The sequence below is a fragment of the Pistacia vera genome, unplaced genomic scaffold (genome assembly GCF_008641045.1).
Source record: "Pistacia vera cultivar Batoury unplaced genomic scaffold, PisVer_v2 Contig222, whole genome shotgun sequence".
In the NCBI taxonomy this organism is placed as follows: domain Eukaryota; kingdom Viridiplantae; phylum Streptophyta; class Magnoliopsida; order Sapindales; family Anacardiaceae; genus Pistacia; species Pistacia vera.
Genome location: NW_022196027.1, coordinates 989,721 through 1,001,205, shown reverse-complemented (window position 1 = coordinate 1,001,205; position 11,485 = coordinate 989,721). Strand labels below are relative to the sequence as shown.

The following is an 11,485-nucleotide window of genomic DNA, read 5'->3' as shown; positions in this document are numbered from 1 at the left end:
ACAAACATATATATATTATTTTATTGAGAGGTTAAGAAATTATACAAATTAATGATGAACAAATCTGCTATTTTGTTTCCTAACTTAAAGCATGCTAGGAATAAATCTAGTGTGAGAGTGGGATCCAAAAATCAAGCCACCCAAGTCTGAGTCTTAATCTGACCAAGTAATTAATTACAGTGTTGCTTCATTTCCTCTATTGCTCCTCGGTCAAATTAATTAACGCATAATTAACTGTTACTATCTTCAACTCTCCTTTTATTTATACCAAAAGATTAAACCTTAATTCCAGTAGAAAGATGAAACTGAATCTAGTAGCTTTATTTATCTTCAATCTATTGATTAATGCATCGACTGAGACTCAAAATGAAAGAAAGGTACATCGATGAGTCTCATGCATGCATTTCATAAAATTATTATTCATTTGTATGCCATGAATATTCCAATCAATTTTATTTTCATGAAACTAATATGTAATTAAATAACAACAACAGCCATACATTGTTTACATGGGAGACGTGCCAGCAGCTGGAATTTCAGCGGTAAATGAGCATCAGAATCTGCTAAGGACAGCAATTGGAGAGTAATTCATCATCTTCTTTCTTTTCCAATCAACTTTAATTACTTCTATTCAGATCATAACAGTCATGAACCATAACCCACTGGTTTATAATGAAACATATTACATCTCTCAACAATTTTTCAGCGCGAAATTAGCCAAAGAATCCAAAGTACACAGTTATAAGAAGAGCTTCAGTGGATTTGTCGCCAGGCTATTGCCGCATGAAGCGAAGAGATTATCAGGTATACTTATTGATTAAAATTTTCTACAGACACATGGCATAATGAACCATGGAGAACTCCGATTAAAAGAAAATCATATAACTCTGTGAGCAACACATACATACATATATATTAAATTTTGTCAGAGCTTGATCTTTAAACTATAAGTTGTTATGCAGAGGAAGAGGGTGTTGTATCTGTGTTTCCAAACACTAGGCGTAAACTTCACACTACTAGAACATGGGATTTCCTGGGACTTTCTGAAACATTACAGCAAAAGAACTCCAAAAAAGAGAGTAATATCATTGTTGGTGTTTTAGATACAGGTATGCTAGTTGCTCATTTGATACACATACGAGAATTTTATTTAAATAAAGCATTTTCTGAATTATTTTTCAATTTTTTTATTTATTTTTTTTTTTTTTCTAGGAATTTGGGTAAAATCTCCAAGTTTTAATGATAAAGGCTACGGACCTCCTCCTGCAAAATGGAAGGGCAAATGTTTTACGGGCGCCAATTTCACTGGCTGCAACAAGTAGACTGCATTGTTATTCTTTCTTAAAAATATAATCACATTTTATTTATCAAAAACTGAAAAATACTATTAACCGTTTCAGCAAAGTCGTTGGTGCAAGATACTACCATTTAGAGAAAGAGATTGATCCTAGAATGGACGAGCCAAGTCCAGTTGATACTGATGGACATGGCACTCACACTTCCTCCACAGCTTCAGGTGCACCAGTCAAGGGTGCTAGTTTGTATGGCATCGCCCAAGGCACTGCTCGCGGCGGCCTCCCATCAGCTCGAGTCGCGATGTACAAAGTATGTTGGGAGGATGGCTGCAATGATATGGACTTACTAGCCGCTTTTGATGATGCCATTCTAGATGGTGTGGACTTGATATCGGTTTCAATCGGTGGACCGTCGAGGAGTTTTTTCGATGATCCCATTGCAATTGGATCTTTTCATGCCATGAAAAAGGGAATTCTTACCTCTTGTTCAGCTGGGAATCAGGGGCCTCATCCAGGAACAGTTCAAAATGTTGCACCATGGATTTTGACTGTGGCTGCTAGCAGCATTGATAGGCACTTAGTGACAGGAGTTAAACTTGGCAATGGAATGGAAACTTCTGTAAGTTCATTAATTTGACACATTTATTTTTGTGGGTATTTTATTATTATTAACTTAGTGAACTTATATATCTTTGGGTGATACAATAGGGGATCTCAATTAACACATTTTCACCAAAAAAAATACTGTACCCTCTTACTAGTGGAGCTCTTGCAGCCAATGGTAGTGGTCAGGGCTATGGAAATGCTAGGTTTGTAAGCGAATTAATTCAAGCATTATTTGCAATTTCAGGCAAAGTTCAAAACACTCTTAACACCATTTGTTTAACAGTGCATGCGATTATGCAACTCTAAGCATGAATAAAGTGAAGGGAAAGATTGTGTACTGCCTTGGTTCCGGTAGCCAAGACTATACTATCAAAGAATTAGGTGGTGCAGGAACAATCGTGACCCTTGATGAACCCACAGACACAGCCTTCACCACTCTTATACCGGGCGCTTTCATCGGCGCCAAAGATGGCTCCAAGATAGACCATTACATCAACTCTACCAAGTACTAAACTTGATTATATATTCAGTATTGTAATTTTTGCGCATCATTAATAATCAGTGTTAGATATGATGTTTTGGATTGAATTGAATACAGGAACCCTCAAGCTGTTATATACAAGACAAGGGCAGTTAAGATGGCTGCCCCCTTCGTCGCTTCATTCTCAGCCAGAGGACCTCAAGTCATCAGCCTTAACATCCTGAAACCAGATATTTCAGCACCAGGAATAGACATATTAGCTGCATATTCACAACTGGTATCGATAACAGGACAGCCAATGGACAAACGAGTTGCACCATTTAACATACTATCAGGCACATCAATGGCTTGCCCTCATGCTGCAGCAGCTTCTGGCTATGTCAAATCTTTCCACCCGGACTGGTCGCCCGCCGCCATCAAATCCGCCCTCATGACCACTGGTAACGCTTCCTAAACCACAGATTATAACTCTATCAAATCTCACATATATAACTTTAATAAAAAAAAATTAATCTGTGATTGTAGCCACGCCTATGGAAATCAAAGCAGAAGATGCAGAACTAGGCTCTGGATCAGGCCAAATTAATCCATTACGGGCGAGGCACCCGGGTCTCATCTATGATATTTCCTTGAATGACTATGTACGTTTCTTCTGCAAGGAAGGTTATAACAGCACATCCATTGGTCTACTATTGGGAGGCAAGAAAAGGTTCAACTGCTCTAGTTTTAAACCTGCCCAAGGGACAGATGGTCTTAATTATCCATCAATGCACACACAGGTGAAGAACAAGAATTCCAGTATTTCAGCCGTGTTTTACAGGACTGTGACACATGTGGGATATGGAAAGTCAGTGTACAAGGCAATTATTACATCGGCAAAGGGTCTTTCAATTAGAGTTGTTCCAAATACTCTGATATTTAGTAAACCGCGTGAAACGATGTCTTTCAAGGTAGTGGTGAAAGGCGGCGTAATGAAAAAGGGAAATCATATCCTATCAGCTTTACTTGAATGGAGAGACTCCAAGCACAGTGTGAAGAGCCCTATTCTTGTTTATAGGCCAGGACAATCTTAAGTTTTGATTTTAAGTAGCTTATTTACAAGATTGCAAATTGTTACTGCTCAATCTCAACTAAATTCCAGTCCTTCTTGTAAACCAAGATTTGAGCATGCATCAAATGAAGTCTTCCCATTTATATAACTAAGAGATTATACCAACAAGATTAATTAACTAATACTAGTAATTAAAGAAGATATAGCTATAGGAAATGTCATATCATCCAGTTTGATGAAAAGATAAAATTATAAATGAAATTCAGGACTTCTTCTTTGATACTACAATAAATAATGCATGATTTATTAACATTTATGTTTAAAACTATAATATTATTGTATACAAATTTGGATACTAAGTTTATAGTTACGGAATTTTATTCTGGGTCCTGATACAAAAAAAATACATAAATGAAAAAGGGTATAGATACTTGTATAAAGTTACAACACATAATAAGCTAAATCCATGCCATTTCTCAACTCCTATTTCGCTGCCCCTTCCTCAGTCGAACCACATCAAAATGGCAGCACCAATCTGTTAACTTAAGGAACTCATCTTCACACAGAGCGCCGGCTACTCAAAAAAAACATTACATGCTCGGCTATCACTGTATTCCGACTTGACCTTGATTGTGTTTCCTAATACATAAATTAAAAGAAACTACCTAAACCTAAAATTTCAGTCCTTTTCCACCTTCCAAAAACATTTAGAAGAATAGAAAGAGCCTCAAACCTGAAACATGGTGTTACGATCACCCAAGAGTCATAAATTTTGTTCTGTTGGAAAAACTTCCATGTTTAAAGATGAATAAAACGAGAGTCAAGCTTATCAGAATTCCTTTTAATCCTGGTGCCAACTATAATGTTGGCCGATAAGCTCAACAGTGCAATCGACATTGACGACCATGGAGGCTTTTCAGTTTTGTAAGTTCTTTCCTCCTCTTTCTTGCCTCAGCTGCAGCAACTGCATCCACTACTTTCGTACTTGGATGCTTGGCTGCCTCTTGTTTCTTCTCCGACAAAGCATTTGCAATATGATTTGCTTTCATAGAAATAGCTTCACTATTGCAATGCACATTCTCATGATTAACAATAAGCGTACCTCCAACAGAACACAGTGGTGCTTGTGTAGAAGTTGCTTCTCTTGGGCAAGGTCCACTATGCTGAACACCTCCAGTTGGAGGAAACTCAACTGGCATATTTTTAAGATCAGTAGCGGTTCTAACTTCAGTTGAACCAGAAACCTCATTGTTAGCTTTTGCACGGAACAAGAAGTTCTCCATATTTGTGACACTTTGTGATGATGAACAAACATCATATCCATTATGCCTTGAAGTTTCATCCTGTACATTTTTCAGGCTATCAGGGGGTTGAGCATGGAATCCATTCCCATTATCGTGAAGAGGGACAAACCAAGGGCATGGTAATATATAAAAAGGAGTTCCAGTTGCATTAACATTCGTAGGGTTTTCTTGATCCTGAGAATCAAGCTTACGAACAACTGGTGTCAGAAGGTTCGACGGAATAATGACAGGGTTCTGCAGCCCATGTCCTGATTGCAGTGCATGTGAATTTTGAATCATAGAAGGCCAGCCAAGTGGTGAAAAAGGATGGTGGTTATACAAGAGCAACGAACAGTTTGCAGAAGGAGAGACAGTCATCTCAGCATGGGCTGGCTTAAGCTCTCCTGGTGATTCATCAACCTGAGATTTTACTGCTTTTGCCATCTGCAAAACATGGAGAGGATGTTATATTGGTGACAAAAGACTTTCAAGAAAAATTCTAAGCAGTTGACGCATAGATCTTCTTACCATTGTCTTCAAATGCTTATTTATAGTCTCCAGAGACTCATATTCTTTAAAAGCTAACTCCTTTTCCTTCTCAATAGAAATGTCAACAAATGTATAATAAGTCAATGTTGCAGTTTTAGTGACAGCATGAAAAAGATAATTCAAACTTGACCAGGATGTACATATTTTTTAATACTACTATCAGTCAAATGCCTTGATAATTTTTTAACAGCAGATGCTGCCTACCCTCTTTAAACTCTCATTCTCCCTTGCCAAATCAGCAGCTTTTCTGGTTAACTCCTCACACAGAGCCTGAACCAAAAGCAAACAAGATGTACATTATCAGAACCAGATATAAACCATACACTTAAGAAAATCATTAAGCATTTCTTAGTGAAAAACATAAACAAGATGAAATTAAAGGATAATTAGCATCAAACTCCCCGCAGTTTTGCTGAACATTACACATAGACCATCCAGTTAAAATGATAATGAATAAAACTGACTATAGGAGAGGTTTATGATGAAACTTTAAACTTCGGGGTTCTACATGATATTAACTAAAATTATATGGAAGGTAAATGCTTTTAACAAGAAAACTAAAGATGGTATTTACATAAATATTTTTTGGACCCCCAAGTCTTGGGTTAACATTAAAGACACCTCTTGTGGTTTCGAAAAATCAAAGGCAACCCATCTCTACGGTTAGGATGTCATATTAGTTTAGACCATTGTCTTCTTTTATTGCAAAAAGAAATCCAAGAATGAGAGATATTTTGTTTACTAATGGGAAGTTATCTCTTTCATTCAAGTCAACTTTGATTCATGTTGCCATGCCATTTAACATCAACTGTACCCAACTCCACATAAATTCCAAAAGAAAAATCCAGTTATGGTTACCAAATCCATGACTAGCACTTGCACCTCCACCACAGTAGAGAAAGCCCATATAGGATCACACTGACAACCCTAACCAAAAGCTCAAGACAACCCCACATCAATTCACTACTAACTTGACATTTTATTTTCTTAAATGTATACACAATCTAACACCAAACCAAAGTTATTTAAAGGTGCACATAAAACTCCTATTTCACTTGTCAACTTTGTCGAGAATGAGAATGCAAGACAGAGTTTGGGTTGTCAGCACTAAGAATATAATTTTAGTGCAAACAATATGCTATGGAGCTGGTCATGGTGTTGTAGACTTTGCAATAGTGTAGTTCATTTAAGTACAACAGTCATCAGCTATGGCCACATCAAAAACTATAACATCAGCAATGAACTTGGTGTCAGTTCATTCAAATAAGTAAGCCTCAACCCAAAACTCAAGCAAATCAGAGAGTTTCAACTTTATCAGTTATTCAGTGAAAGGTTTCCCATTCATTAAGTTTTGATTTTGACAGCAGTTGCATTGCTTGTAACACCAGTTCTTTACTTCTTTGCTATGTTGTCAATAGAATGAGAAATACAATAACATCTGGTGACGGAGTCATCAGTGAAGAAGAAACAAAATAGAAGTTTTTAGTTCACCTTTCGTTTCTGTGTCTGTTTGGGACTAAGAAATGCAGTGACCAGAGAGAAAAATAAATGGAAAATAAAGATGATTTTCTTTGTTTAGCTTCTTTTTTTTTATTATTTAGAAGCAAAATAATTATTTTATCAAAAAGAGTATACAAAATTGTAGTATGAAGCAGCGGTCCATCAAAAGTGATCAACAAGTTAGTGGAACAAGGTATCTTTGGATTACATTTAGCTTCTATTAAAGAATATAATACTGCATTTACAATCAAAAGTAAGGGTTATCCAAATAGCAGAGGAATTTGTTGATGAGATGTTATTGATATAATCCAAAAACGCAGGGAATTCATGTCATCAACTGGAAGTCATAGTGTCAATGTTTTCTTCAAATATTAAAGTTGGTGATGATTTGTCAACATGCAGTAATAAATGCAGTACTTCTATAATGCAGCTAAAGACTAAGTTCACCAGTGAAGAGTCTGTGCAATTATTTTCCCTAAGCAGGTACACTATATGTTGAAATTAACTGGGGCTGCTAAGGAAAGAATCTTAAATTTCAAAAAATCTCTAGTTATTCAAAAAAGAAAATGCCATCTTTACATAGCTAGAATATCAAAATCAATAATCTATGTTAAGTTCATCATGCATGGACCAAATTCCACGTACATAGAGTGCATGCACATTTAAGTGTTACATTTGTCTGATTTCAAGAATTTTCAACGTAGGGATACAGGTATTTTTCCCATGCAAAACTAAATGTAAGAATTTTTCCTATAAAAGAGATATTGAATAAAATGATTGTAAATTATGAGGTTTTTTGCTATTGCCTTCTAAGAAAGACACTAAGCGTAGAGAAATACAATGTCGTTTAAAACCTCAATATGTGAGTACTAGCTAGTTCAGCTAATTAGGTCTCTTGAGGTTGTATAAATTTAAATAAGAAAGTACTATGAGTTGTTTGGCAGACAACAGTTTGAAACTATCCACTTGGATAAAAGATGCATATTAAAGAAACTCTAGCCTACTTCAAAAGTAATTCGAGTGCCCATAGTCACTCCAGTTTATTAACTCATCTGCTGCCCATACCGTTCACAAAGATCCTACTTGACTTTGTATTCATGGATGAAAATGCTGGCTCGTGATAATGTCATGAATTAAAAGATAAGTTTAGTGAACCATTTAACATCACAATATACATAGCTCATTTATCATATTGCCACATAAGCTTAATTTTTTATAAAAAGAAATAAATTAAAGTATTCTTCCGTTAAAACAAGAGTGGTGCAAACAGGGTATGCTCAGTGGGAGAGGATGGGAAGAGGTTAGGTGAACAAAGTTGCTCTTCTACATTCTTCAATCTATTATACCCAACAAAATCACTACAGAAAGAGAGAACAAAACAGACATGAATTTATAAAGGAGATTCACTGACCAGGTTGTATCAGATATATAAATGTGAACATAAAGGTTATTTACCAAGAATATTGACATGGAGAAGAAAGGCTTACCTGTCTGCGACGAATCGTCTGCCTAGCTGATTCTCTGTTTGCCAATATTCTACGTATTCTCCTAGCTTCCTTCTCAGCCTGATTGGCAAAGCTTTAATTATAACTAAAGAGCATTAACAGACAAAAAATGCTACCGAGAAAGTTAGAAGCTTCAAGTACCTCAGTTAGATTTTGTCTTGACCTGCCACCACCCACTGATGTGTATCTTGTGGCACACATAGAAATTGACTCAGCATCTTGCTCAGCTTTTATTGATTTAATTATTACATTGCTACACGTTGTTTCATCCCGTTCCCGATCCGGTTCTGCTTGATCCTGCTATAAACAAAAATATTGCTCAAGTCCTGCACAGAATAGTGCGACTTGGTGACAGACCGCCACAAAATTTCAACATATATATACTAGTTTGGCTAACCAAATTCACTTTTCTAGTAGGATTACCGATTGTGGATTTCAACAGAAGACCCATGGGAACTAAAACATGATTTCACAAATGTTAGGTAAAAATAAAAAATAAAAAAGGAGAAAATTTGGAAGTTATCTTAATGAATCACTGAAGACGTAGTATAGCATAGATATTTTGTCATCAACAAATGAACAAATCTAGAATCATGTTCAACATATATAAACACCAGACACATGATATTTAATTTAATTCAGATAAAGAAAATATACATTACGGACCAGGATGCCCTAAGTTCCATAGCCCAAAATCTTTTGCTTTAGGTCATGTCTTCCCAATAGAGATTGCTCAAATCAAGTAATATAATGAAGTTTTGATGTCATTTGCAGTTCATGCTCTCTCTACACTCAATTTCAGCTCTAAATTAATGTGCTCTTACACACGAAAGTAACAATTGTATCCTTTAGCATGATGTATCACGAAACCTCCATTGTAACGAATCACTGATAAAAAGTTACAACATTTATATTTTCACCTAATCTTCCACCTGAATCTACACAAGGGAACTATGTGTTACGTCTTTTATCAGATAAAGAGAGAAAGTGGAATAATATCATACTACATTACTTGTAAAATCAACAAATACGTATCAGTTACATTATGCACCACAAAAACATCTCATACCTATCACATGAGCACATCACAACAGCATAAGGATACACATGACAAACACATATTGCCTGGTCGTACAACCGACTAGGGAGGACTGCTACCGACAAAAATCTCCTTTTCTAAGCATCCCCTAAAGTTGGTATAATCTTACACATTTACACCAAAAGAGATTTTATTCTCTACAAATACGTCTTCGGATTTTAGGGCATATACGGCTACAGTTGAAGGTAAATAATATAATTCCTCAGATTGGGATGGGATTAGTTTAAATATAATTGCAAAAAAAGGTATGTTGCAATATTTTTAGCCATTAATCACCACTAATGAAAATATCTGAAAGCAAGTTATAGCATACTTTCTGATATTCATGACTTGTTTCCATTTATTGAAACTTCACATCCATTTAATTGTCGATTGTACTCTAATTGGAAATACAATTTTTCATACCTTTCAAAATTCACCAAAAATACATTCTTTTCACTTCCCACTATTAAATTATATTAAAAAAAAAAAAAGCATAATAAATTAATAATACATAATTAAAAATTCCTGAAAAAAGGAAACTAAAAGAATAACCACTGTAGCAAATTCAATAATTCGACTTACCAGTTCGGCACAAACCGTAAACAAAAAACCGAAGTCACAAAATAGAAAACAATCATAATAATAATAATAATGAAATCTACAAATATAAAAATATAGTTATGTTTATATATAAAAAGAAGTAACAGGAACAAAATTAATAAATAATACTCCAAAAAACTAACATCAGCCGGATCAGAACAGTGTTGAACCGGGTCAATCGGGGTCAAATTCAACCCGGAAGGACCTGGCGGTGATAGTGACTCGCTCTTGACTCTTTTCCTGACTCGTTTCCCTCTGCAGCCCCAATTCGTGGCGGTTCCACCACCGCCACTTTCTCTCATCGCTAAATGCGCCAAATCCGCCAAGGCCTCCGCCGCCTCGAGCTCCATATCCACCATCCGATCCTCGGAAACCTCCGCCCCGGAAATCGGCGACGGCGACGGCGACAACGAACAAGAAACCGAACAGTTCTCTAAATCCATAAAGAAAAGAAAATCAGAAAAATTTTATCTCTACTGCTTCAAACAAAGGTTTGTACTAGTACTGGTTTTTTGCTAGCTAGCACACAGATTGTGGTTGATTGCCACGTGTCTTGCCAACTCATTACCAGACATCTATGCTAACTCATACCCATGTATCTTTGCACGCCACGTACTAGTTCACAGCCACGTAAGCTTTTCGACACGCACGAATGTGTTGCGTATGGGGAGTTGGGTGGGGGTTTCAACTAGGGGAACATAACTGTATACGTGGTGTCCGTAACACTTAACACGTGGACTTTTTGTGTTTGTGGGTTTTTTCTCAGCTTAACAAGGCTATGCCGATTCCTTCTAAGCGTGGAAATCTTAAAGACCAGCCGATAAATGAATGTGAAAGGTTTTAAATATAGGAGAAGGTGATGAAACGTTTTTAACGAAACGTTATAGTTACAGCAGTTTGCATAGCCTTCCAAGTGGCTGACTGTTTCAGTGTTGGATTTTTTATCAGTTATTTTAAAGGTTCCGAATATTGCCATCTGAGATATTATTAAATTAAATACCTTATAATTTTGTAAATAATATCTTTTATTATGATCTTTAATAATTATTGTTCATACTTCATACTAATAAAAAAAATGAAATAAACTCTAACGATTAGCTTCCATTAGGGTATTTTTGGGTTTGAATCCACAAAATCTCTGTCCAAGTCCTTATACTATTTTAAATCATTTTAATTTTTAAATATTTTATATTTCATTCAAAAATTGCCCTTCCCTAAATTTTTTTTTGGTTAAATCCATCCCCATTTTTACATTTCAGTCCCTTTTCGAAAAAATCTTAACTGTCTCTCCTTAGATAGTTTCCTCTCTAAATTTTTATACACGGGATTTTTATTGAAATCAACTTCAATTTCAACTTCCAAGTAAATATTAATTAGTTAAAATGATTTTTTTTCTTTAGATTAGACAATTGTTTAACTCGCAAGTTTTAAACAAGATTAATCTGAATTTCTTAAAACAAACCCAACCCTAAGAAAGAACCGTTAGTAGAAATATCCGTTACTATTTTTATTCCTATTGTTTGATTTCAGCTTC

The 11,485-nt window shown here is 35.7% G+C and overlaps 2 protein-coding genes across 3 annotated transcripts; one reads left to right on the top strand and one right to left on the bottom strand.

Annotated features, from left to right (window-relative positions):
• The first annotated feature begins 299 nt into the window (after nt 1-299).
• LOC116130506 (subtilisin-like protease SBT4.15) lies at nt 300-3,455 on the top strand. Its single transcript, XM_031416241.1, has 10 exons — nt 300-377; nt 495-583; nt 707-804; nt 963-1,109; nt 1,213-1,318; nt 1,401-1,914; nt 2,004-2,104; nt 2,185-2,406; nt 2,500-2,822; nt 2,908-3,455. Exons 1-10 carry the CDS (start codon nt 300-302, stop codon nt 3,453-3,455), a joined length of 2,226 nt encoding a protein of 741 aa, XP_031272101.1.
• A 314-nt stretch (nt 3,456-3,769) lies between these two features.
• Nucleotides 3,770-10,439, bottom strand: LOC116130518. Of its 2 annotated transcripts, none has more exons than XM_031416252.1 (6): nt 10,095-10,439; nt 8,412-8,570; nt 8,253-8,330; nt 5,470-5,535; nt 5,245-5,310; nt 3,770-5,160 (listed from the first exon to the last, which is right to left on the bottom strand). In XM_031416252.1, the coding sequence occupies exons 1-6, from the start codon at nt 10,392-10,394 to the stop codon at nt 4,312-4,314; spliced, it is 1,518 nt and encodes a 505-aa protein (XP_031272112.1). In that variant the 5' UTR covers nt 10,395-10,439; the 3' UTR covers nt 3,770-4,311. The 2 variants fall into 2 exon arrangements, with proteins under 2 accessions (XP_031272112.1, XP_031272113.1); XM_031416253.1 differs by having other exon boundaries at nt 3,771-5,160; nt 8,412-8,567; nt 10,095-10,438.
• Between the last annotated feature and the right edge of the window lie 1,046 nt (nt 10,440-11,485).